Source organism: Vipera berus, assembly GCF_964194415.1.
Source record: "Vipera berus genome assembly, chromosome: 9".
NCBI classification, from domain to species: domain Eukaryota; kingdom Metazoa; phylum Chordata; class Lepidosauria; order Squamata; family Viperidae; genus Vipera; species Vipera berus.
Window position 1 is genome coordinate 16,683,723 of NC_138212.1, and position 27,333 is coordinate 16,711,055.

Genomic DNA, 27,333 nt, shown 5'->3' on the forward strand with positions numbered 1-27,333 from the left:
TGCCCCATTTGTTAAGCGAATCACTGCAGTTGTTAAATTAGTAACGTGACTGTTAAATGAATCTGGCTTCCCCATTGACTTGGCTTGTCGGACGGTCTCAAAAGAGGATCACATGACTCTGGGACACTGCGGCCGTCACAAATACGAGTCAGTTGTCAAGCATGCAAACGTAAGTCACGTGACCCTGGGGATGCTGCAATGGTCATAAGTGTGAAAAATGGTCATAGGTCATTATTTTCACTGCCGTTGTAACTTTGAACGGTCACTCAATGAACTGTTGTAAGTCGAGGACTACCTGTATCAATAAGAGTCTTGTGAGAAGCTCAGAGTTCTGTACAACCTTCCCACATTTAATGTGGTCCAGATGTGTTATTCAATCTCAGTAATTTTAACATGTGTGAACTTCATCCTGGGGAATTTCTAGGGAATGCTAATAGTTGAAGTCCACACATCTTAAAGCTGCTGAGGTTAAGAATAACTCTTAGACGTCCATTTCCATAATTCCCAATGAGCGAAATTCAACACATCTGGGTAATGTTGGATGAGAGGATGCTCCAATGCTCCTTCCCTCTCATATTTCAGGTTGTATTGCGATGTTTTATCTTGATAATCTCAATGCAGAGTTGTTTGACAGCTTGTGAAAGGTCTCGCTAAAAACCTTTGGGAGGAATTTCTGAAAAGACCAGAGGAAAAAACATTCAATTAAACAACTTCAGTAACATTTCGTGTTCTTTGGAAGGCTCGTAATGCTTTTAATATGCATTTTAGAGTGCTTCAGGGGTAAAGTTCTTGCTTTTGATCTGCTAATCAAGTTATGTGTGTGTTACAATCCCACGAGAGCAAAAAAAAAAACCTGCTTAAAGAGAATGTCATCCCTTATTTTTTGGGGAAAAAAAGATTTTTGTAGAACTGGTAGTTAAAAACAGATAAGAGATCCTGATGAATTCTAGAAGATATCGTTGATTAATTTGTCTAGAAGTTAAAGAGTAGGCTTTGGTTCCATAGCCATTAAGATTACAGAAGAATAAATTATACATCTGTTACTAAAAGGCATAATTAAAAATGTTGAGTGACTAGAGGAAGAACTTTCATTGGGAGCATCTTGTTGGTATTAAGAATTTGAAAAGGTGTAGCAAGAGAATTAAGGAGCTTAATTCTTATAAGGTGTTTGGATAGGAATTATAAAATTGTAGATACGCTGCAAAAGCCAAGAGTAGTTTGTCTGGTTAGTTTGAACAAGGGTTTTTAAACGGTTGCGAGAAATGATACTGTTGTGATTCACTTAACACCTTTCTCTGCTTAGTGTCCGCCACGGCGTTCTACAAGGCTCAACCTGTGATTGAATTCATGTGTGAAGTCCTGGACATCCGGAACATTGATGAGCAGCCAAAACCTTTGACTGATTCTCAGCGGGTTCGGTTCACAAAGGAAATCAAAGGTAAATAATAAAGTCAGGGAATTTTAACGAAAACCGCAGAGACTTGGCCAGGCAGCGGCCAGGAATCAGGACTGATTTGAATGCACCACCACCAACAAAAATTGGAGACTGATAAAGCCTTCCAGCTGAGATTTCTGCTCAGCGTTTTCTTAAGCTTGTACAAAACTTGAACTATTGCGTGCAGGTAGTCCTTGACTTATGACCAGTTAAAGTTATGACTTACCTGGAAAAAAGGAATGATGACCCAGTTCTAGAAGTTGTGACAGTCCCTCCCTCCACACAGACACTTGAATGCACTTCAGGCATCTGCAACACAGCTGCATTTGCAGCCTTTTGCTGTGTCCCACAGTCATGTGATCAAAAAAAGGTCATAAAGTCGGGTTGATCATGTGAGCGGCTCGATTTATGACCATCACAACATAAGACCATAATGGGCAAGCTCCTTCAGGGTCATATGTTGAGGACTACCTGTGGTGGGAGGAACAGAAGGAGGAAAAGAGTGAGAACAAAATTGCTTCTGATTCTTAGCCCCGTGGCGAGATCTTTCAAAAGAATAGCTGGGATCTGGGGAAGACCACAGCTTTTCCTTTGCAAAGGAGGGGGTGAGTAATTCTTGGAACCTCACCCAAGATTTACACCAGGTTTTCCTCTTATATATAGGCATAGTTTTAGTACAGCAGTGGAGTTCTTCCAAGCTGTTGCCTTTCTTCCTTCCCACTTAAGCAATGGAAGCTTAAACATTTTAGCAGTGGGTAGATGGGGGAAGAAATTAGCACGAGCAATAGCACGTAGACTATATAATACCCCATAGGGCTTTATAGCAGGGGCCCCCAACCCCTCATCTGTGGACGGGCACCGGGCCACGGCATACCAGCAACCAGGCCGCGCAAACAAGTGAAGCCCATCCACTGGATGTAGGCAGCACACGAAATCACGCCCCCTCTGGTCCGTGGAAAAATCTTTCTCCACAGAACTGGTCCCTGGAGCCCAAAACGTTGGGGGCCTCTGCTTTATAGCACTCTCTAAATGGTTTACAAATGATAGCATGTTACCCCCAACAATTAAGTCCCCATTTTACTGACCTTGGAAGGATGGAAGGCTGAGTCAACCTTGAGCCCTTGTCAGGATCAAACTCTAGGCTGCGGGCAGAGTTTGCCTGCAGTACTCCATTCTAACCACTGCGCCACCAGGACTCAGATTATGCAGGTATCTGCTTGAATGGAAAGGCTTCTGTGTGAAAATAAGTGAGCAGAGGTAGATAGTACAGAATTATACCGTGTTTTCCCGAAAATAAGACCGGGCCTTATACAGTTTTTTTTTTTGGGGGGGGGGGGGGGAAACCAAAAGACCCATTAGGTCTTATTTTCAGGGGATGTCTTATGTCTCCCATGTACAACAGGTGGCGAGCGCGTGGGGGCGGGGCGGGACGACGTTCGGTACAAACAGTGGGGCGTGGCCTGCGCATGGGGTGGAGACGCAGAGCTTCGAAGTGCGGTGGCGATTGGGCCAACCTCGGAGCGTGGGGGCGGACCTACTACCGGTATGAGAGAGTTTGGGGGGGCGTGTGCCCTTCCTGTGCCAGGCCAGCCCCTGCAGTCCTGGGGCGGCCGTGCTGGGCGGCGGCGGAAAGGGCACCGAGGCGGGTGTGGCCAGGCTGACACTCCTCTGGGCGGAGTGGGGGGTCTTTGAGTCGGGGATGCTGGAGGGCTGCCATTCCTGGCCCGGCCTGCCCAAGAGGTGAGCGGGGAGGCAGCAGCCCAGGGCCAAAGCACTGGCGGAGCCCCGGAGCTTTGAGGAGGATGCTGAAGCGAGTGAGCATCCTGCCTGCAGTGCCTGTGCCGGCTACCCCTTTTCCACCAGAGCTGGAATGCCACTGCATTTCAGTAGATGCTGGCCTTACCCTCTGGTGGGCCTGGGCAGCTGCTGGAGAGAAATGGGCCTGTTTCAGCGCCTGGAGCCCTTGAGGGGGGGTTGCCTTTGCCACCTGCTTTCCAGCTCCGTTGCATTTCTCTGCCGCCGTGGAACTGGAGAGCTTGGTGCACCACTGTGCAGCTCCCCTCCCTTCCCCAAACATTCCTTCACTAGCCTGCTTTCCAGCTCCGCCATTTTTTTCTGCCACCGTGCTCCGTTTCCAAACACCCCATAGGCGCCCAAATACTTTTCACCCGGACGGAGAAATGAGGGAGACTGGAATCTTCGTCTGCTTGCAAATGGGGCGGTTGGAAACGGAGCGAATCCCTCAGTTTCCAACCGCCCCACTTGCAAGCAGATGAACGTTCCAGTCTCCCTCTGGGTGAAAAGTGTGCGGTGTGTCCAGATTGCCTGCCTCTCCCCCCCCCCCCCCACCTCTGTTTCCGCGTTGGACTTGCCTGCCCTGCTCCAAGGGGCCGGTGGGCTGCAGCAGCTGCCAGACACCGTTGGCACCTGTGCGTTCGCCGCCGCTTGTGCTGGCCACGCCTACCCCCCAGGCTTATTTTTGGGGTAGGGCTTATATTAGGCCCACCCCCCAAAATCAGGGCTAGGGTTCATTTTTCGGGGTGGGTCTTATTTTCGAGAAAACACAGTATGTATGAAAAAATTATGCCACAGACATTCCCTGTTCCACCCACCCACCACCATCACTTGCCTATCAACCAGAAATGTAGGCGTGTTCCTGATTACCTTTATTTTTTTCTTGTCCACCAATTTGTGTTCCATCTCTTTCTTTTAAACTGACATGAAGAGTACTGGCGCTGAACTAAATTAAAAATTAAGATTAAGTTGCATCTAAGTCTGCAAGGCTTTCTTATCGTGTGTCTGATCCTGTGGAACCGACAGCGTTCAGAAAGCTTGTGGCACATTCCTATAGTTTTTTCCACAAGCATACTTTCTTGGAAAGGATCATTGGAGACTGAGATACCTCTGTTCCCCCCCCCCAAGATAAGCGTGTTAGGAGTTGGAACTGTGTATTTTTTAAAAAAAACCTGATATTTATTTGGGAGATTTATTTACTTTCTCAGTCCAAAATGAACTTTATGGGGAATGTATTATCATTTCTTTATAGTGAAATGATTCATGAGCAACATGAATTCCAGAATAAGCATTTTTAAAAAAATCTGTATACAGATTGTAAAATAAGCAAGTATGAAAAGATTTTTTAATATCTAATTATATCAACTGATGGACTCTAACAACTTTCTGTTAACTTTGCTGTCATAATCCAATTTTAATGCATGTAGTAATAATTGCCATTAGGTATTGAGGCAAACATGTTGAATATAAATATGATTAAGAAATCATTCTTTTGTGAGGTATTCTAATACAAGAAAAACTTGTAATTTCAGAGTTTCATGCAAGAATGGATCTCTGAATAGAACAGGTATTTGTAATTGTTGACATCAGAACCCCACAACTTCTATTCATTAAATACTCCCTGGATTGTAATTTTAATGGAGAATCTTATGTGCTAAATAGATTAATTAAAATAGAGTGAAGGAAAGGGGTAGCTTTGAATGGAACTAAAACTACAATTCTTTCTAAATTTAATCTTCTCTTTCACTAGGTTTGAAAGTGGAAGTTACTCACTGTGGACAAATGAAGAGGAAGTACCGCGTCTGTAATGTCACTCGGCGTCCAGCTAGTCACCAAACGTAAGACAGGAGCAGTTGAATGAAGAAACATATACAGTTAGTCCTTGTTTAGTGACCACAGTTGGGACCGTCAGGTCAATTGTTAAACAACACAAAACCACAACTGTGCTTATAATCTTCCTTTAGCTTTGCTCTGCTTTACAGTCCGGTGAAGGTCATAAATGCAGGTGTTGGTTGCAAAGTTACTTTTTAATCACCCTCATAACTGCGAGTGGTCGCTGTCTGAGGCACTTGTATAACGAGGATTACCTGTATCAGAACAGGAACTCTGCCTTTCGCATTCGTGTAAAGGCAAATACAAAAGGGCAAGCTTGTGGTTTGATCCCATAATACAGATGATGCCCTTTAGATGTCCTGGTGGGTCTCTCCGGAGGCCTCGGAGCCGGGAAGATGAATCTCTCTTCGTGTCAGGGCATTGGCATGCTAAGGGCGTCTCGTTCTGCTTGCACAGGTTCCCCCTGCAGCTGGAGAGTGGACAGACTGTGGAATGCACTGTTGCGCAATACTTCAAACAGAAGTACAACCTGCAGCTGAAGTATCCCCACCTGCCCTGTCTTCAGGTCGGCCAAGAGCAAAAGCACACCTATCTGCCTCTCGAGGTAAAAGCCTCTGCGTGGGATTGGGGTGGTGGTGGTGGGGTAGCTCTGGACAGGGAGCGTTGGGGACAGTCCCCGCAAAGGACGTGCTGATGTAGTCGCACTCTGTTCTTTGCTCTGACCCTTTTCAGTTTCATGGGATGGAAATGTAGTCCAGATTCCCAGCAGGGGGGGGGAGGGGCTGCATTCCAGAGGACCAAGAGAGAGCAAAGTTTAGAGAGTTGGTTGGGAGGAAGAGGCTCAAGGCAGCTCCTCCTTAGACGTTCTCAGAATCTACCTTTAGCGATGCAAGCAGTTGCTTCAGTTTGGCAAGATTTCTGCCTATAGGGATTGTTCTCTGTGCAGCCATATGGTCACTAAACACTGGTACACACACACACACACACACACACACACACACACACACACGTGTGTGTGTGTGTGTTAAGTATTTTAGAATACCTTGCTAGACCCCAAACACGGGACATATCAGTCTCCCTTTAATTCTTTGTTATCAATTTTAAAAAAATTTACACACACACACACACACACACACACACACGTATAAAATTTGGATTGCTAACAAAGATTTCTCCCATATTTGGGTCAATAGGGTGCATCAAAAATACTCAAGATACACACACACACATATGTAGTCCTCAACTCACAACCGTTTAGTGACTGTTCAAAGTTACAATAGTACTAAAAAAATGACTTACGACCATTTTTCACACTTATGATGTCGTCATGTGATCAAAATTCACAGGCTTGGCAACTGACTCATATTTATGACAGTTGCAGTGTCCCAGAGTCATGTAATTTGTGAGCTTCCAACAAGCAAAGTCAATGGGAAAGCCAGATTCACTGAACAACCATGTTACTAATTTAATAATTTAACAGTTGCAGTGGCAAGAAAAGTCATAAGCTGGGGCAAAACTCACTTAAGAAATTTCTCACTTAGCAATGTGAATTCTGGGCTCAATTGTGGTTGTAAGTTGTACATGTATATAAATACACATACGTGTTAGTTTGGAAGTAGTAAATAAGATACATAGCAAGGAAGATGAATGAAATATAGAAGATGAAAGTATAATAATAATTGACTGAAGTACAAGTGGATAAATAAATCAGAATCTTCTATTAGTATTTTTGTTGCTGCAGTTGATCCTGTCAAAGTAACTTGTGTAGGAGGGTGATGCTTTCTGGAACTAGATAATACTAAGCCATCATGTGATATATTGGATTTTGGCTTAGCGTGTGTGAATCCAATCTTCGTGGTTTGTAAATCCTAATTTGTAGCTTGAGGGTACTGTGTGGGCTTGAGGAACACTAGCACATCCAGCAAAGTAAAACTAAGCAAATCAACTCTGAATGTGATACGCTGTCCCAACTAGTTTTGTTTTACTCAAACCAGGGTTTGGCAAATCAGGACGATGCACAAAACATGAAATCGTCATTGTTTTCATCCCCTTTTGAGTTCAAGGAAAGGTGGTAGTTTTAAAGCAGGGGTCTTCAAACTTGGCCCTTTTACGACTTGGGGACTTCAACTCCCAGAATTCCGCAGAAGTCCACAAGTCCTAAAAGGGGCAAGTTTGAAGACCCCTGCTTTAAATGAATACCTGGCTCTTTCTTCCTTGCCCATTTCCCCAGGTGTGTAACATTGTAGCTGGCCAGCGGTGCATCAAAAAATTGACGGACAATCAGACGTCTACCATGATCAAAGCTACAGCACGATCCGCTCCAGACAGGCAAGAAGAAATTAGCCGGTTGGTAAGTAGCTCTTGTGAGGGACGCGGTGGCTCAGTGGGTTAGGACGCTGAGCTTGTCAATCAGAAGGTCGGCAGTTTGGTGGGTCGAATCCCGAGTGCCACATAACAGAGTGAGCGCCTGTTACTCGTCCCAGCTTCTGCCAACCTAGCAGTTTGAAAGCACGTAAAAATGCAAGTAGAAAAATAGGGACCACTACGGTGGGAAGGTAACAGCCTTCTGTGCGCCTTTGGCGTCTAGTCATGCCGGCCACATGACCACAGAGATGTCCTCGGACAAGCGCTGGCTCTTCGGCTTGGAAATGGAGATGAGCACCGGCCCCTAGAGTTGGAAACGACTAGCACACATGTGCGGGGGAAACTTTACCTTTACTTTAAGTAGCTCTTCCTTTTGTGGGAATGATGCCAGCGTGAGAGGGGACCTTCTTTGTGCCAGTATGAGGGTGTAAGAAGCTCAGAGCACCGTGCTGTTGTAACGTAGAAGGAAGAGAGTGCAGGAGTTTAATTCTTGGCTCTGGCTAATAACATACCAGCTGTGTACAGTCCAGCGTACAAGCGTTCCTCACTTTACAACCATTCATTTAACTGCTACTGTGCTGCTGAAAATATGACTTATTACTAGTCCTCACACTTAAAATTGTTGCAGTGTCCCTGCAGTCATGTGATCAGATTTCAGGTGCTTGGCTACCAGCATAGATTTACAACCATTGTAGCACGTGATCCTCACTTGTTACCGCCCCAGGGGCTTCCGACAAGGAAAATTGATGGGGGGGGGGGGGGAGAAGCCGGATTCACTTAACGGCTGCACTATTCACGTAACAATCATGTGATTTGCTTAATAAGTGCAGCAAAAAAGGTTGTAAAATCAAGCACAGCTCACTTAACAAACACATCACTTAGTGATGGAAGTTTCAGTCCCAATTGTCGTAAGTTGAGGACTTGCCTGCATTCTGTCTCAGCTTCAGCCTTTCTTTTGTAGGGTTTAGTATTAATGCAGGGGCTACAAGGGTGATAATATAATGTGTTGGGTAGGAGAAGAAAGAGATGATCCTTTGGATGCTTATAACCATATATGGATAACATGTTGGGTCCTCAGTTGAGGATGTTGGCTGTGTTACCCAAGGTTGAGGGAGGTTATTGTTCAATAAGATGTCTTCAGTTTTCCAGCAGGTCCACTCTAATTGCCTAGCCTTAGTTATAGTCTTCAACAACGTCTTGCAGAAGTGTTGAGACATCTGAGAATTAGATCATGTGGAGCAGAGGTGGGGAACTGTGGCCCCTATGTCTTGTGGACTTCAAATCCCAGAATTCCTAAGTTAGCATGGCTGTCTCAGGAATACTGGGAGTTGAAATCCATAAGTCGAAAGGGCCATAGATCTAGAGGACGCCCATTTCAGCAAGGCTGATTTAAATAACCCAAGAGTCTAGGACAGGACTCTTCAAACTTGGCCCTTTTATGACTGGTGGACTTCAACTCCCAGAATTCCTCAGCCAGCATGCCTAGCTGAGGAATTCTGGGAGTTGAAGTCCACCAGTCCTAAAAGGGCCAGGTTTGAAGAGCCCTGGTCTAGGAATTAGCCATCTCTTGCCCTATCCCCTAGAGCAGTGTTTCTCAAAACTGGCAACTTTAGGATGAGTGGCCTACAATTCCCAGAATTCTGGGCTGGCTGGGGAATTCTGAGAGTTGAAGTGCACCCACCTTAAAGTTGCTAAATACTGCCCTAGAGAGACTAGCTTGTTTGAAAACTTTAGCCTCCCTTTGTCTTGCAGATGAAAAATGCCAGTTATAACCTGGACCCATACATACAGGAATTTGGCATCAAAGTGAAAGATGACATGACCGAAGTGACTGGGCGGGTCTTGCCAGCCCCGATTTTACAATATGGAGGCCGGGTGAGTAGTAAAGAACTTCTGGGCTGCTTTTAGTCACAAGCACTATTGAGGCGTGAGATGTGCATACATTTGTTAACTCATATCAATCCATCCTTCAGAAACTGGAGTAGCACGTGGCTTTCTGAGTATCTTAGCTGTGATCTTACAAAAAAGAGGGGAAAGAAATTTCTGTTTCTCTAGAAGCAGTTTTTTTTAAAGGATAAAATCCATGCAAACTTTTTCTGCAATAAATCAAAGAATCATAGATCTGGAAGAAACTTGGGCCGTGGGAGCCTTGAGCCGTTCAGAACTGAGCCGCGGAAATGGCGGTCAAGTATGTGCTTATCCCCACTTGCACGAGCAGGGGGCCAGCGCATGCTCCATTTGTACAAGCAGCGGGTGTGCACCCCCGCTGCTTGCATAAATGGGGCTGCGCACACGCTTGCCTGCCGCTCACATGGAACCATCTCCTCCCCCCTGCTGGTCCGCAAAGCCAGAAAAATTGGGGACTCTCTTTAGTCCACCTCTCTTAGTCAAGGCAGAAGTCTTATACTATCCCAGTCAAATGCTTGTCCAGTTTATTTTTGAAAACCTTGCTAATGGAACGCCCACAACCACAGAAGGCAAGTTATCCCTCCCCACACAACCCAAAATCCGGATCTTTGAGGTATGGATTTTGTCAGGCACAAAGGAATAGGACCACACGATAAGCTGCAGATTTTTTTCTCAAGCCTAGACGCAAGAATCTAGTCAACTAACTAAACTGGGGTTAGGTAAGATTCAGTGGGATTCAAGGGGGCTGGACATGGATCATTATGGCAACATAATGACTCTAGGCTGATTGCTCTCTTGATGCCGCCACAGGCTCTGCCCCTTCTTCTCCTACAGGGTTTTTTTTCCCCTCCCACAGAATCGTGCCATCGCCACGCCCAATCAGGGGGTCTGGGATATGCGAGGGAAGCAGTTCTACAATGGGATCGAGATCAAAGTGTGGGCCATCGCGTGCTTTGCCCCTCAGAAGCAGTGCAGAGAAGAAGTGCTGAAGTAAGTGAGTGGAGCACATGGGAGGGCAGAAGAAATGAAAGAGCCCCTAGAACAGGGGTAGGCAACCTTGGCTCTTTTATGACTGGTGGACTTCAACTCCCAGAATTCCTGAGTCAGCATGGCTGGTTCAGGAATTCTGGGTATTGAAGTCCACAAGTCATAAAAGAGCCAAGGTTGCCTACCCTTGTCCTAGAAGGACCAGAAAGAGTTGTCAGCATAAGCCAGGCCTGGAACACCCCCTGTTTTGAAAAGCTGGGCAGATACTGCTAGTCGGAAGAGGCAGGTTGAAGCAGCATAAAAAGGTGGCTTGATTCATTGCAAAGGTGTCAACCATGACAGAGTATCTAGAGGCAATTTACTGTAACTCTCCAACCTCCCTTGCTGCCCATTGTCTTTCCCAGCATGTCAAAACAAAATAGTAATTGCAATAGAAGACAATATTTGTAACTGAGGGTTGAACTGTAGGGTCCTTGAGGCTCTCTGAGTTTGGCTGTTTTCTTATTACCTAACTAGGTTACAGCATCAGTGCTGATTATGTAACCTAGGAGGGTAGTGAAACATCTGCAAGAAAACAAGCTCCGAGAGCACCAAGGACCCCACAAACAATAATTCCTTTGTGACAGCTTTGGGAAAAATTACAGTTCTTGCTGGAATGTCAAATGTTGCAAAATGACTGGGTTCTTACATGGGATGTCCAGGATTCCAGATAAAACAATTGTAAAATTAAACGTTTGTTGATTTCCATTTTCCTTTTTTGAGATTTAAAAGACATTCCCTAGGCACGGTGTGCAAAAGCTTACACTTTGCTTATACACAGAAGATTCCAGGTTGAAACTGTAGGTTCTCCAAATAAGGATCTGTCTCTGGTTGGATTAGATCATGTTCAGCTGAATAGAGAATGATTTGCTGGGAACAAGGTTATTTTCTGCCTTTCCTGAAAGAGAGAGAGAATTCACAAAGTATAGGAATATTAATGTAATACTTTTCTACTTTTCTTCCATTCTGGCCCCATTCCTAAGGCTTAGTGTTTCTCAACCTTTGCAAGTTTAAGACATGTGAACTTCAACTCCTGGGCTGGAGAATTCTGGGATTTGAAGTTCACACTTCTTAAACTTTTTAGTTATACCAAATAGCAACTGCTAGCCATTTCTATAGCAATAACCCAAGCTGCTTCCTTCTGAGTGGTGGCATATCAATTGTGAAAAATTCATCTGCCCTTTTCTGATCTGGCTTTCTGTTTTCTTTGGATAGGAACTTCACGGACCAACTGCGCAAAATTTCTAAGGATGCGGGGATGCCAATCCAGGGCCAGCCTTGCTTCTGTAAATACGCACAAGGTGCTGACAGCGTGGAGCCCATGTTCCGACATCTCAAAAACACATATTCAGGACTCCAGCTCATCATCGTCATTCTCCCGGGGAAGACACCGGTGTATGGTATGTCATCAGAATGGGTGTCAGGAAGAGCATTTGAGAAGTGTAGTCTTTATTTGCTACCTACCTCAGGAGTAGGCAACGTTGGCTCTTTTATGACTTGTGGACTTCCAACTCCCAGAATTCCTGAGCCAGAGTCATGAAAGAGCCAAGGTTGCCTACCCCTGGTAGTGTTTCGGAGTGCATCAGTCTTCCCCAACCCGTTTTAGTCCTCTGGCACAAGGCAAGATGGGGAGTTGTAGTCCCATCATGGGGGAAGGTAGATGTTAACCATGTTCCCCAACCTTGGAAACTTACAGATAGCGGACTTTAATATCCAGCATTTCCCAGCTCCCCTTGCCCTTGATGAGGATTCTGGGAATTAGCCCATTCTCCGGAAATAGTCAAGGATGCTTCACATTAAGCCAGTATTTCTCAGTCTTGACGACTTTAAGATAAAAGCTCATCATCAGATTCTTCATCATTTCTGAAAAAGTCTGGAGCTCTTCCAGTCCAGACTTAGCATCAAGCAGAAGGGAGCGAAGGGAATCGCCTAAAAACAGTGTTTTTCAACCTTGGCAACTGTAAGATGTGTGGACTTCCAAAACTCCCAGAATTCCACAGCCAGCTTGCTTTAGCTTGCTGGCTATGAAATTCTGGGAGCCGAAGTCCACACATCTTAAAGTTGCCACGGTTGAGAAACACTGCACTAATCTAACCAACCTTGTAGTTTTGACATGTTTGGAAAGCTCAAGAACTCTCTGTTCCTTGTGGGACTTGGATTTTATTCTCCACTGTGCTAATTGAGGTCTTCCTAAAGGCATCTGTGTGGGCTAAACAGGAATCCTCCTTTGGTGAAGGCCACTCTCTGCATCTCTGATGCTCTGTTCTTTCCCTGCAGCGGAGGTGAAGCGTGTAGGGGACACTCTTCTGGGCATGGCCACTCAGTGTGTGCAGGTCAAAAATGTGGTGAAGACTTCCCCCCAGACTCTTTCCAACCTCTGTCTCAAGATCAACGTTAAACTTGGTGGAATTAACAATATCTTGGTGCCCCATCAGCGGTACGTATTGCTCGGGGACGAAAGGAGACCACCTTCTTTGTACTTCGGTGGTGTTCTGTCTTCGTCTTTGGAGCCCGAGGAAAAACCCCAAGTCCTTTGTGAAACTGATCACGGACTCCTGAACTGGTCATAAGCAGGCCTTTTCAGTGCTTTGTTACTTGGAATGGTCGCCAAACAAATGGTTGTCCGTCGAAAACTACCCGTATAATCTCTACTCTCAGTCATCTGTGAGCCATCTTTGGCAGTCCTTTGTGTTAAAACGCCTGCTTCATGTTGCTCCTAGATCTGCCGTTTTTCAGCAGCCAGTTATTTTCCTGGGAGCTGATGTGACTCATCCTCCAGCTGGTGATGGAAAGAAGCCCTCCATAACAGCTGTAAGTTGGCTTTTCCCAAGTGGCGGTCATGAACAAAGCAAAGATAGCTCAGCTTTGGAATTCTGGTGGAAATGGGGTCTCAGCAGAAGACCTCGTTTTAGGAGTCTCCTCCCCTCCCCTCTCCTCCCCTCCCCTCTCCTCTCCTCCCACCAAACCCCACCCCACCCCAAAATAAAAATTATTAAGACTGTTAAAGCAAGGGTGGGACCTCATGTGTCCCTAATGTCCTCCTCCTAATCTCCATCTTTAGTATATAGGCAATCACAATGTAGTCAATACTCCATGTTTCAGCATGGTTTGTCAATGCTTTATATAAAACAGTGCTTTCCCCCTCCTCCTAAACTCCCCTTCCCAAAAATGCTGTATAAAGCTTTGAGAACCGCCTAACATCTGTTGCCTCCCATTTTCACTGTGAGCAAGTTAACAGACGTTGCCTCTTGGTTGACTGCAGGTGGTGGGCAGCATGGATGCCCACCCAAGCCGCTACTGTGCCACGGTCCGAGTACAGCGGCCACGCCAGGAAATCATTGAAGACCTTTCCTACATGGTTCGAGAACTCCTCATCCAGTTCTACAAGTCCACACGCTTCAAACCAACACGCATTATCTTCTACCGGGATGGTGTGCCGGAGGGACAATTGCCACAGGTAAGGAAGACTTCTCCTTGCTGCCACTTCTGGAGGATCAGGTGCTGCACAGGACGACGAATTTTGTCTACGGAGATTCAGTCAACCAGGTCATAAGTTATCCCAAAGGTGCTTTTTTTCAGGAGGCAACTGGACTTTCTTGTTTTTCTCTGAAGTTTGTGACCTTCCAACAAGCAAAGTCAATGGGAAAGCCAGATTCACTGAACAACCATGTTACTAATTTAATAATTTAACAGTTGCAGTGGCAATTTAACAATTGCAGTGGCAAGAAAAGTCATAAGCTGGGGCAAAACTCACTTAAGAAATTTCTCACTTAGCAATGTGAATTCTGGGCTCAATTGTGGTTGTAAGTTGTACATGTATATAAATACACATACCTGTCAGTTTGGAAGTAGTAAATAAGATACATAGCAAGGAAGATGAATGAAATATAGAAGATGAAAGTATAATAATAATTGACTGAAGTACAAGTGGATAAATAAACCAGAATCTTCTATTAGTATTTTTGTTGCTGCAGTTGATCCTGTCAAAGTAACTTGTGTAGGAGGGTGATGCTTTCTGGAACTAGATAATACTAAGCCATCATGTGATATATTGGATTTTGGCTTAACACGTGTGAATCCAATCTGAAGTTGTTTCACTTTTCATCCAAGAAGCTTCTTCAGCTCTGGAAGGATTTATACTCCTTGCATTCTCACAATGACCGGCTGTCTGCAAGGAGTATAAATCCTTCCATTCCCAACCATCCAGTCAGAGCTGAAGAAGCATCTTGGATGAGAAGCAAAATGTCTTCAAAGAAAAACAAGAAAGTCCAGTTGCCTCTTGAAAAAAAGCACCTCTGGCATAAAGAGGAGTTTAGCTCTCTGGTCCACCTTGGATTGGTAGACATACTTCCCTTCTTTAGCACAACTTCCAAACTCTTATGGTGCAGCTGCAGGTAGACCTCAACTGAGACCCAACTGAGTCCAAAATTTATTAATTGGTTCAGTGAGTTTTGCCCCATTTTGCAACTTTTCTCCCCGCCTTTGTTAAATGAATCACTGCAGTTCTTAAATTAGTAGCACGGTTATTAAGTGAACCAGGTTCCCCCATTGACTCTGCTTGTCGGCGGTTTGCAAAAGGGGACCACATGACTCTGGGGCACCATGACTGTCACAAGTGTGAGTCAGTTGCCAAGCATCCGAATGTAAATCAGGTGACCCTGGGGATGCTGCAGTGGTCAGAAGTGTGAAAAATGGTCAGAAGCCGCTTTTTTTCAGTGCTGTTGTAACTTTGAATGGACACTAAGTGAATTGTTATAAGTCAAAGACTACTTGTACAAGTAATCCTCCATTTACGACCTCAGTTGGGCCCAGAATTTCTGTTACTAAGCAAGGCAGTTAATGTTGTGATTCCTCACCAGCAGTGGATCCGGCAGCTGAGTCTGAGGAATCAGGTGAGGAGGAGGGGCCTGGAGTGACATTAGAGGAAGGCTCCGAGGAGTTCCAAGACTTACAGTTGGACGAGGAGCCTGGCCCCTCTACTCACACTCAGGCTGAGACACAGCTATACTGGGAGCCTGAGTTGGACAGTGATGAAGCACATTTGGGACAAATCCAGGATGCACGAAAGCGCCGGCAAGAGAAGCGAGTAGGACAGAGGAATACAATGGGCGGCTCTAAAGGCAAAGGAGAAGGCATTAGGAAGCCACACCTTGGCTGAATAATAAAAGGGAAGGTGTGGGAGGTGCTGGTTGCCAAAGGCAGCCGTTCATGTTGAGGATTGAGTTTCTGTGGACTGTGTTTGTTTGCCTTGGACATTGACTCAGGTCTGTGAAGAATAAAAGGGGTCAGTTTTTTCTTGCGGTTCCTGCCTGCTTGTTGGAAAAGGGGTTTCTCCTTGTGAGCATAACAAGGACTCACGTAGGCTGGGACAGAACAGTTAAGTGGATTTTATGATCTGTTTGCCCCGGTTGTTAAGCAAATCACTACTGTTGTGAAGTGAATCTGCGGTAGCAAATCCAGCTTCCCCCGTTGACTTTTTTGCAATTGTCCTAAAAAACACATGAGTTGCCAAGTACCTGAATTTTGACCATGTAACTCTGGGGAGGTTGGAAAGGTCATCAGTGCAAGGACTTTTTTTTTCAAAGCTGTTGTAACTTCCAACGGTCACAACTTACAACTGGTTGTAAGTTGAAGATCCACAATCATGTTATAGCTGGATCTTCCTAATTTCTAATCTTCAGTGAACAACTTCTGGACCACCAGGAGCTGCACAAGTTGCCAAGGCTGGACAGTCCTACTCCATACAATCTCTCTATATCCTTTTGGGGGGTGGGCGGGTACAAAAGAATACTCAAGTTGGGCTTCTCATGGTCTCCTCTACTCATTGTGTAAGTATTATTTTCCTTCCTTCCTTAGATCCTTCATTATGAACTTCTGGCCATCCGAGATGCCTGCATTAAACTGGAGAAGGATTACCAGCCGGGCATCACTTACATTGTGGTTCAGAAAAGACACCACACTCGCCTCTTCTGTGCAGACAAAAATGAGAGGGTGAGGCTCACAAATGAGCACGGTGTGTGTGTGTGTGTAGAGATTAATTGGGTTTTTGCCTTGTCGTTTTATTTCTGAAAACTGCCGGTGTCCCCTGAGTGAGTTGGTAGCTGTATAAATTTTCTACATAAATAAATAAAATTCTGCAGTTCAAAGGCTGCTTAGACAGCTTACCCTGCCTTGAGCATCAAGACTTGCCTTCAACTCTTTTCAAAGTTTAAATCGGTGGTGCTAAAACATGTTTGTGTATGTGTGAGATTAGTGTGTGTCCTGGCTATCATGGAGCCATGTGCTTGTTTGTGATTGGACTGGTGCTGTGCTTGGGTAGAACCACAGAGTCTCTCTGTCGAGCAGTGAAATGATTTGAGCCCAGGAAAGGAACTAATTCGGTCAGATAGGTTAAGAAACACTGATTTAGATAAAGCTGAAGTTGCAGGATCACAGATGTAAAAGCTGTGAGAAAGCCTTACCCCCACCCCCCACCTCACCCCCCAAACCATGCATTATGATAGATAAACCACATGCCCATACAGGTAGTCCTTGACTTACGACCGCAACCGAGCCCCAAATTAACAACTTCAAGACAGTTCTTAAGTGAGTTTTGCCCCATTTTTCTTGCCACAGTTGTTGGGAGAATCACTGCAGTTGTTAAGTTCGTAACACGGTTGTTAAAAGTGAATCTGGCTTCCCCACTGACTTTACTTGTCAGAAAGTCACAAAAGGTGAGGACATGACCCCAGGACAGCGCAGGTGTCATAACTATGAGTCAATTGCCAAGCGTCCAAATTTTGATCACATGACCATGGGGTATGTGCGTGCTGCTGCTGCAATGGTTGTAAGTATGAAAACCATCATAAGTGCCGTTGTGACTTCAAATGGTCACTAAATGAATGGTTGTAATTCGAGGACTCCCTGTAACTCAAACTGCAGTGCAAAATTGTACAGTTAAAAGTCCTGGCAATTTTTTATGGAAACCTGGTCACACTTTGTTTGGTATCCTTTGCTTTTTCTATTGTGTTTAACTTTATTTTCTTTCTCTCTCTCTCTCTCTCTCTCTCCCTTTTTGCAGATTGGCAAAAGTGGGAACATACCAGCAGGAACTACAGTTGATACGAACATTACTCACCCCTTTGAGTTTGACTTCTACCTGTGCAGTCATGCCGGCATTCAGGTACTTGTTTTTAGCGGCTTCCTGGCAGGGAGGGGTAAGGCAGCCTCCTTCCGGATGGAGTAGACTTCACTTCCCAGCATTCCCTGCTCTGGCTGCAAATCCTAGGGATGGAAGGCCACAATTTTGGGGGGGGGAGGGGAGCAGCCGAACTGAATTAGTGAATGAAACAAATCAACCATAATCTCAAGAAGACATTTCAGACTGCCACCGATCCTCTGAGGGGTTCAGATAGTCCTTGATTTACGACCATTTGTTTTAGCAATTGTTCCAAGTTAATGATAGCGCTGAAAAAAGTGACGATTGGTCCTCGCATTTAGGACTATTACAGCATCTTTATGGTCATGTGATTGTGATCCAGGCACTTGGCAACCAAGCATGTGTTTACCATGATTTCAGCATCGCAGGTGGCCATTTGCAACCTTCCATCAAGAAAAGTCGGTGTGTGGGAGGGGGGGAACCTGGTTTCACTTAACGACCGTGATTTGCTTAACTCTGGCAAAAAAAATCATAAAATTGGGTGCGGTCACATGATGAATCCCTTAATGACTTCATCACTTAGCAATGGAAATTCCAGTCTCAGCTGAGGAGTCTTTGTAGGAGCAGAATTTGTATCATCTGGAAGACAAGATCTGGAAATCAGAAGATCTTTGCTGTGGTAAGGAAGAGCAACAGCCACAGCAGCCAAAATCTTGTCCAAGGATCAAAACACAGAGCCAATCCCAGAGGCTGGAAAGAGCAAGCACAGAGAGCAATTCCAAGTTGGATCAAGCCGAAGCATTCCCGAGATTCACCGGATTCACTGTCGCACAGCTAGTTCCATCCTTTTTTGCATATGCCAGGGCTAGGCAACCTTGGCTCTTTTATGACTCGTGGACTTCAACTCCCAGAATTCCTGAGCCAGCATGGCTCAGTCTGGAAACCTCTCCCTTTCCCCTCAGCATGGCTGGCTCAGGAATTCTGGGAGTTGAAGTCCACGAGTCATAAAAGAGCAAAGGTTGCCTACCTTGGTGGAGCAGTGGGCTAATGCCTCCTTAAGTAACACCAGCTGCCTGCAGTTAGTGCAGGTTCGAGTCCCACCAGGCTCAAGGTTGACTCAGCCTTCCATCCTTCCGAGGTAGGTAAAATGAGGACCCAGATTGTTGGGGGCAATTAAGCTGACTTTGTAATAATGCTGCTTGGGGTGTGTGTGAAAGCCCTAATAAGCAGGCATATACATAGAATGAAGGCTACTGCTAAGTTTGTAAGCCGCCCTGAGTCTTCGGAGAAGGGCGGGATATAAATGGAATAAAAAAATAATAATACCCCTGGTATATGCACACAACATCACCACAACTGAACCCAAGGTAGAATGTGTGTTGCAGGAACCCATGGTGCTTTTGTCATTTGCTCCCTCTTGCTTCCAACCCCTGCAGCCGATCCCTCTAGGGCCCATCTTCCAACTAACCCTTTACCCCAAAAGGGCACTTGCAGTTCTTAAGTGAGTAACATGGTTGTTACGGGAATCTGGCTTCCCCATTGAATTTGCTAGTCGGAAGGTTGCAAAAAATGGTCAGATGACACTGCAACCGACATAAATATAAGTCAGATATGCCAAGTGTCTGAATTGTAATCACGTGACCATGGGGACACTGCAATGGTAGTAAGTGTGAAAAAAGGCCCTAAGTCACTTTTTTCAATCCATTGTAACTTCCAGCGGTCATTAAATGAACTGCTGTAAGTCGAGAACTACCTGTATATATATTTCTGTCCTTCAACACCACCTAAGCATCCTTTCATTGTTGTGCTGGTAATGTTTCTCGACTCTTTCATTCCATTTCCTTCCTTCTCCTCTAGGGTACGAGCAGACCCTCCCATTACTACGTGCTTTGGGATGATAACCGGTTCACAGCAGATGAGCTTCAAATTCTTACCTACCAGCTTTGCCACACCTACGTTCGTTGTACCCGCTCTGTTTCTATCCCAGCACCAGCATACTATGCCCGATTGGTGGCCTTCCGGGCACGATATCACCTTGTCGACAAAGAGCATGACAGGTGAGTACCGTAGCTCAGGTGTCTCCAACCCCTGGTTCGTGGCCCAGTACCGGGCCGCAGCATGCCAGCAACCAGGCCGCACAAACAAGCAAAGCCCCATCTGTGGGATGCAGGCAGCACACAAAACCACAACACCTCCGGTCCACGGAAAAACCTCTCTCCACGGAACTGGTCCCAGGTGCCCAAAAGGTTGCGGACCTCTGCCGTAGCTTGGACCTTCCACCATCCCCCACGAAGATGCTTCTTGCAGAGTCCAATGTCCACCACTGGATGGAGCTAGTGAGTTAGAGGTTGTGTTCCTGGTGTTCTTGGAGTTGGGTTATTTTCTTGAAGAAAATGTCATTACCAGTACACTGATAACATTACTCAGCCCGGTAACAAAAAGTTGTCAAACAATATTGCCTCTTCTTTAGAGAAGAGACAGGTATGGCAGCTAAATCGTGGCTTGGAAGTTGTTATTTACATTGGGGGGAGGGGAGGGTGCATGAGTGGGAAATTATTAAGTATCTCTGGAAAGAAATTATATTAACAGTACGGGTAGTCCTCGACTTATGATCACAATTGAGCCCCAAATCTCTGTTGCTAAGTGAGACGTTTGTTAAGTGAGTTTTGCTCCATTATACGACCTTCCTTGCCACTCTTGTTAAGCGAGAGTGCAGTTGTTAAGCTAGTAACACGGTTGTTAAGTGAAACTGGCTTCCCCATTGATTTTGCTTGTCAGAAGGTCGCAAAAAGGGGATCGCATGACCCTGGGACACTGTGACCGTCATAAATATGAATCAGTTGCCAAGCATCCATACATAAATCACATGACCCTGGGGATGCTGCAACGGTCATGAAAAATGGTCATAGGCCACTTTTTTCGGTGTCGTTGTAACTTCAAACAATCATTAAGTGAACTGTTGTACGTCGAGGACCACCTATATTTTCTCTTAATCAAAGATAGGCCTCCTCTCCGCTCACAGAATTGTTCAGCCCTCCCTCCCAATTCTCCAGCCTGTTGTCCAAAGGCGGAAAGCCACCTCCAGCCTGGAAAAGTTTTTGTCCCCCTAGTTTGTCTCCAGCACCCTTTTAGACTTTCGGAGGAGGAAAAGAACAAACTTTTTATTTAACACAGGTGTGCAGTTTGTCTAGAGCGGAGCTCCCCAACCTTGGCCCCTTTATGACTTGTGGACTTCAACTCCCAGAATTCCTCAGCCAGCCTTGCTGGCTGAGGAATTCTGGGAGTTGAAGTCCACAAGTCATAAAGGGGCCAAGGTTGGGGAACCCTGGTCTACAGCAGTGTTTCCCAACTATGGCAACTTTTAAGATGCTGGCTGGGGAATTCTGGGAGTTGAAGTCTTAAAAGTTCCTTGGAATAAAGCTTTGCCATTTTGGCTGACAGTGATTTCCCTGCCAAGAACAATCTGCCATCCTCATCCCTTTTGCGTTCTAATTAATGCTCTTGTTTCATCCCCCATTCCTTTCCCTCTTGCCCCTTTTAGCGGAGAAGGCAGTCACATCTCTGGCCAGAGCAACGGCCGAGACCCTCAAGCTCTCGCCAAGGCTGTGCAAGTTCATCAGGACACTTTACGTACCATGTACTTTGCTTGAAAGCCCAACATTTTTACCTCACTCCAGAAAGCTTTCCGATTTGTAGGAGCCATAGAAAGAAAAGAAAAGAGAAAGAAAAGAAAGAAAGAAAAAGAAAGAAAGAAAGAAGGAAGGAAGCAAAAGAAAGAGAAAGAAGAAAGAAATGAAGCATTGGAGCACCTTGTGGTTATCCAATGGGGAGATCACTGCAGGCCGCGGACAAAACATTTCTAGGAAACCACCCGTGTTTTCCAGGGTCAGTGCAGGAGAACTGCTTAACTGGATGGACACACCTTTGTAGTATTAAAACGAGAGACTTTCTGTTTTTCAGGCTTTCCAGTTATCTGACCAAACAAATGCAAAATATTGAACCCGAGGGAAGGAATCTGTCTTTCAGTTTAAAAAAACAAACAAACAGGTTTTCATCACTGGGATGGTGGGCAGGAGAGACAGGAGACACAATAGTAGACTTCTGACTGTGAAATAAGAAGAATTCCATTTCTTTAACGCCCCAATCAAAGTGCTGTTTCTTATTGGTTCAGGGTGGGGTGGAGGGGAGGGACTTGTAGAGCCTTAAAACAGATGACTAGATTTTATAAAAACTAATATTTTAGGATACAAAATGCTTTAATTGGCGAAGAAGAAAAGAAGCCAGTAGTTTATAGATGAATTTTAACACACTTACCCCTCCTCCACAGAAGAAAAGAAATGAATTTTTCTCCCCTTTCTGTTTAATAATGGTGTAAGGTACCCGCAGCACTTAACCACAAAAGGAAATTTGTCTTCCGTCTGTTTAAAAAGTGAGTTGGCTGCCACCCTTTTAATGCGGCATAAACACACTGTGGGCGAGTGCCTTACTACAATGCTGCAAAACGTTGACATTTTTTTTCACCCTTCAAACTGAAAAGAAAACAAAAGGAAAGGAAATCCAACCAATGCTCTTGATTTGACTTGGTGTGGTCCAGATCTCTAGCTTGAAAGTGTCTGGGTTCGGGGTTTTGTTGCTGTTCACCAAGCATACCATTTCGTGTTAGCTCGCAGCCTTGTGGTGGATTAAAATTCTGTGCACTTTTATCCTGACATAGAAATTTGGAGAACTGCTGATGATAAAACCTGCTTTTTTTTGAAAAAAAAATATGATGAATTGCAATGGATTGAATTGCTTTTGATGTATTTTTTGTGTGGTGATTTCCCCCCCCTCCTTTTTAATTTAAAGAACGCTGCGTTTCTGATGAACAGGGTGTGTGTAAAAGGAAGAAAGTTTTTGTCTGCCCTGCAAGCACAAAAAAAAGAACTCTGCTATCAATTCACGTCCTGATTTTTTTAATATATGGATGAAATTTTTTATTATCAAGTATTTTTATACGATGCCGAGTCTATTGCCAAAACTTACACTCAAATTCTCAGTGTTTACATCATCTTCCTCCTTTAATCTCTCCACGTTTGGGAATATTTTTACAGCTCACCAAGTAGACTGCTTGGTCACCACAAAAACTCAAATTGGAATTATATCAAGAAGATTTACAGGTGGCTGAGTTTCCCCGGGAATGGCCCAGCCACTTCAGAATCCTTGTGCTGTATAGTGAAGGAATTACGGTTTCATCTATTGCAGTTGTGTAACTCCAATGTCTCCCAAGCCTTCTGCTGATTTTCTATCTAGCATGACAGGGAAGGTGGACCTAAACCAAGCCTGCTTCTCCAGCTTGCTTTGAGATCAGAACATTAAAACGCACTTTGCTATTGTCTATAGAAATGGGAAATGGCTCCTGATTTTCTAGGGATAAAACAAACCAGTCCTTCTACCCATGGCTGAGAATGCCTGTTTTCCTTCCTGCAAGAAACATCTTGAATAGGAAAGATAGGAAATATCCTGGCCTGTGCTGACCCTTTGCAATCTGATTTTGGCTGTTTTAGCTCAGAAGGAAGCCTGTTGCCGTGAGTTGTCTCCAAATCGTATTGTCGCTTCAGAGTTTTATCTTTGAATGCCAAAGGGAGCTTTCAACATCAGCCACAGCATCAGATCCCATCTCTGCCATAGAGCTGTACAACTCTCTTGTAGTTTTTGTCACACACCCCTGCCCTTTGTGGGGTGAGACTTGTGGACTGTGTGCTTCCAACTTCAAGTTCAGTGTTAGATTTCTTCTCTTTTTTTTAGGCCTTATCTCTTCTCCCTCCCTCCACCCCCCCCACCACCCCGCCTTCCCCCACTTCACCACATCCCACAGGGCAGAATGTGAACCCATCCGAAAGCTATGCAAACCAACAGGCCACTCAGAACAGAACCCAGTTGGGTGCTTTGCAGTTTGATTGTGAGTTTGTATTCTTTAACCACAATGCTAACAACTGCTGTGGGAATGCACCAGCCTGACAGTGGAGGTGGAAACTTCTGACATGGTGCTGTATCTCAGATGGCCTCTGAGCAACTTGTCTGTTGCTCTACTTAATGTGGATGGAGCTGGTTGATCTTTCAAACATGAATAATGTAGATTGTGGGTTCAGTTTTCCTTCCTTCCTTCCTTCCTTCCTTCCTTCCTTCCTCCCTCCCTCCCTCCCTCCCTCCCTCCCTTCCTTCCTCCCTCATCCATCCACCATCCCTCCCCCTCATCCATCCAAGTCCTTCCTTCCTTCCTTCCTTCCTTCCTTCCTTCCTTCCTTCCTTCCTTCCTTCCTTCCTTCCTTCCTTCCTCCCTCCCTCCCTCCCTCCCTCCCTTCCTTCCTCCCTCATCCATCCACCATCCCTCCCCCTCATCCATCCAAGTCCTTCCTTCCTTCCTTCCTTCCTTCCTTCCTTCCTTCCTTCCTTCCTTCCTTCCTTCCTTCCTTCCTTCCTTCCTTCCTCTTAGCTGCTTTGAATTCTCCAAGGTTGGCATTGTTTTGCCCCGGGCACCTGCTCTCGAACTGAAGCATCAAGATCGAAAGCCAACATTGCTTAACCAAGTGCCTGCACGGCGAACTCACCTACCAGCCTTCATCCAGTCCCTTGTCTGTGATTATTGCTTGCCTGTCCCCTTCTCAGCTTTTGCGTGAAAAGGCATTTACAAAACAAAACCAGAATAACATTTTGAGTTTTTCTTGGTGTCTCTTCGCCCCATCTGCCTCCTTCTGCCTGGAGTAGGTTCTCATTTCCGACACCAGCACTGAGACTGTGACAGTAAAGTATTTTTGAGCAAGAATAAATGACTTGGGCATTTGCAGAACGGGGAGCATGGGGGGGAAAAGAGAATCCGAAAGAAACTTGGAGCTTTGACAAAACCACAACAGCCAACACTTTAAAACCAACACCAAACCTCCAGGACTTGAATTGTTACCAGTGGACCCCCTTTTCATTTTTTTTGCACTCCACAGTTAGGTTGCTGCTTTTAATGGAGGGGTCTGTGGCATGATTAAGGGGATGTAAATGGCAAGCGCTTTCCTCATCCAACCCAACCCCACTTCCTCACCTCCCCCCACCTGGTGCATGCAGAGTTTTCACAAAGTGCCGTAAATAATGTGTAATTGCTGCAACCTCTTTGAAACCATATTTTCTAAGTTTGGGGCAATTTCCCCTCCTCTTTTCTTTTTTTTTCATTTTGATGTTTTAAGAACTGGGCTAACCACCCCTGCATGTGCTACGTAACACAAGCTACCTATTGCATTCCTGCTTCGCTTGGGCAAAACCTTCTTCTGCCTTTTGGAGGCAGAAGTGCACCTGAGAGTGCACCCCAAAGAGGAAACGGTTCTCTGCTTCAGCTTCTCCCTCCGTCACTAAGTGTGGCTGTTGCTGCTGTCGTTGCACAATGCACGGGTGTTTTGTGAGATCTGCAAAACAATAATAATAATAATAATAAAAACCTGTTTCGGGATATTTTGCCTTGCACCTTAACCTGTATTCCTTGTGATATGCCTTCCCCCCCACCCTCCTTCTGTGGTTGGAAACGTTGCTGATTTCCCACAGGTTGTGTGGATGAGGGACGGGGAGGGGGGCGGGCGTGAATGCACCATACAAATGTAGCTGTCGATTGTTGGATTTTGTGATGATTGTTTTTACTTTTGCCTGCACTGCTGCTTGTTCCGAAGGACTGCTTAGATCTGAACAAAGGAAAAGGGAGTGGGCAGATAAGGTTCCAAAAAGCAAGAAGAAATGTAAAATAAGGCCCGATAGAAGATTGGAATCCAGTGGTTTGAGCGGTGGGCCCTGCTCCCACATTCGAAGCTGGCATCGCAAGGACCTGGATTCAGAACTAGCCTGAATTCCTTCATCCTGGATGTTTACAGTAAAGATGGTGTATCTCAAGCATTAGGTCAGTATTTCTCAACCTCGGCAGCTTGAAGAGCTGGCTGGGGAATTCTGGGAGATTAAGTCCGTATCTCTTCAAGTTGCCGAGGCTGAGAAACACTGATCTAGTTTTGTGATAGTGGTAAATATCTGTAGCTCGGGTGTAGGAGGAGGGTGGAGATGCGTTCTCTTGAGCTTATGGGTTGGTTTCTGAAAGTTTCGTTGCCAGGATAGGTAACATCTTAAGCGGAATTTCGGAAAGGTCGGTGTTCTTCTGCTTAAAAGGGCTTTGTGTGTGGTTCCATCACATTTCCACCTACTGACCACCCAAAGCCCTTCTAAGTAGAAGAACATCAACACTGACATTCCCTAAACTCCGCTGAAGATGTTACCTAGCCTGGTAACGAAATGTTCGGAAACCAACTCCCACGGGCGGAGAACGCACCTCCACCTAGGTGTTGCTGGATTCCAACGTACATCATCTCAACCCCATTATCTACGCTGGGTGGGGATTATCAGAGTTGGAAGCCAGCAACACCTGGAAAGCGAGAAGTTCCCCCCATTCCCGACCTAAGGAAAAATTCACTTGAGAAGTTGTAAATGGAAGCATGGGTGGTTTTTGTTTTTTTAATTTGGTGGTTGCTTCAGAACCTTCCCCAGTACTTTTGCGTTCTGGTCAAAATATCCGTAATTGGATGCAAATGCCTTTCTGAGCTCTTGTTCTACAACTTTAAACGGTGCCAGGAGCTTTTGTCTGAAAGAGCAGTCCCCCCCCAATCTGTTGAAAATTGTACAAAATGTTGTTTTTTTCCCTCCTAAAGACTGTTCTCAAAAGAAAAGTTACTGATGCTTTCTTTTTTTTTTTGCTTCTTTGTTTTCTCCTTATCGTTTTGGGACCAACGAAACAAACCACTGACCATAAAAAGCTGACGTTGTAGAAAAGATGCAACTTCCAGTATTTTTTTTTCCTTCTCTCCCTCCCTCCTTTTTATTCAAGTGTTAAAAAGCATCTTGGCAGCCCAGTGCAAACTTGTTGTGCTGGTTCTATCTTGTGAGAGCCACGCAGCAGAACAGCAATAATAATAATAATAATAAAGAAACAAAACCCGTATCACACATGCGCATGTAATTTTGCACTTCTAAATAATTGTGAAAGTTTTAAACCGATGGCAATTCTAGTCTATGTTCAAAACAGTTTTTTTTAACCTGTTACAAGGAAGCGTGGATGTGTAAATACAGAATGTTCACAAAACACATCTGTCTGTGTAGCTTTGATTTGTGTGTGTGTTTGTGTTTATTTGAAATTGAGCGTTGCATGTTCTGTTTTATTCACTGGGTTTAAACTATTGCTGCATAACCTTGATTGACAGTAGTAAACTGGGCTTTATTTGATTTTTTTAATAATAATAATAATAATAATAATAATAATAATAATAATAATAATAATAGCATATCTTTCTATAACCATCATAAATTCAACAATAAGGGGGTGAAACAGGACATAACAAAGGGAGGAAACAATACTATATTGTTAGTTTTATTTTGTTTTATTTTGTTTTAACTTTCTTCTAGGACAGTTATTCCATCCTAGTGCCTTTTAGCTATGCTAGGATTGCAATTGGCAGAAGCTTTGTGCTGGCTGGGAGTTGTAGTCTCATGGTACATGAGGTGCAGCTGCTTGGTGGCAATTGGTTCAGGACAGCATGGCTGGCTCAGGAATTGTGGGAATTGAAGTCCACAAGTCATAAAGGGGCCACAGTTGCGCACCCCTGGTCTAGTATATCAAAGAATATTTCTGCTCAGTCTATTCTTTGGGTGTCTATGTGTGACCTTTGCATCAGGTGTTTTCAAATGACCTTGTTCTCTTTGGAATGTCTGTAAATTATGCTCTGTATTAAGCAGGTGCTGCCCTGACCAAGGACTTTTAGAGAATGAAAAACAATTTTTTTGA

The 27,333-nt window shown here is 44.9% G+C and overlaps 1 protein-coding gene across 2 annotated transcripts in view; it reads left to right on the plus strand.

Annotated features, from left to right (window-relative positions):
• The window catches only part of AGO1 (argonaute RISC component 1), a 63,177-nt gene extending 39,560 nt beyond the window's left edge, over positions 1 to 23,617 (plus strand). Inside the window, exons 6-20 of one of the 2 annotated variants that reach the window (XM_081334652.1) lie at positions 1,304 to 1,438; positions 2,838 to 2,978; positions 4,980 to 5,067; positions 5,519 to 5,666; positions 7,293 to 7,412; positions 9,179 to 9,301; positions 10,191 to 10,324; positions 11,576 to 11,760; positions 12,638 to 12,797; positions 13,081 to 13,171; positions 13,623 to 13,817; positions 16,217 to 16,351; positions 17,421 to 17,522; positions 19,356 to 19,555; positions 21,040 to 23,617. In XM_081334652.1, coding sequence (XP_081190778.1) covers positions 1,304 to 1,438; positions 2,838 to 2,978; positions 4,980 to 5,067; positions 5,519 to 5,666; positions 7,293 to 7,412; positions 9,179 to 9,301; positions 10,191 to 10,324; positions 11,576 to 11,760; positions 12,638 to 12,797; positions 13,081 to 13,171; positions 13,623 to 13,817; positions 16,217 to 16,351; positions 17,421 to 17,522; positions 19,356 to 19,555; positions 21,040 to 21,148 — 2,066 coding nt within the window. In that variant the 3' untranslated portion in view covers positions 21,149 to 23,617. The remainder of the gene's footprint in view (positions 1 to 1,303; positions 1,439 to 2,837; positions 2,979 to 4,979; positions 5,068 to 5,518; positions 5,667 to 7,292; positions 7,413 to 9,178; positions 9,302 to 10,190; positions 10,325 to 11,575; positions 11,761 to 12,637; positions 12,798 to 13,080; positions 13,172 to 13,622; positions 13,818 to 16,216; positions 16,352 to 17,420; positions 17,523 to 19,355; positions 19,556 to 21,039) is intronic. The other variant, XM_081334653.1, reaches the window with a different exon arrangement.
• The last annotated feature ends 3,716 nt before the right edge of the window (positions 23,618 to 27,333 follow it).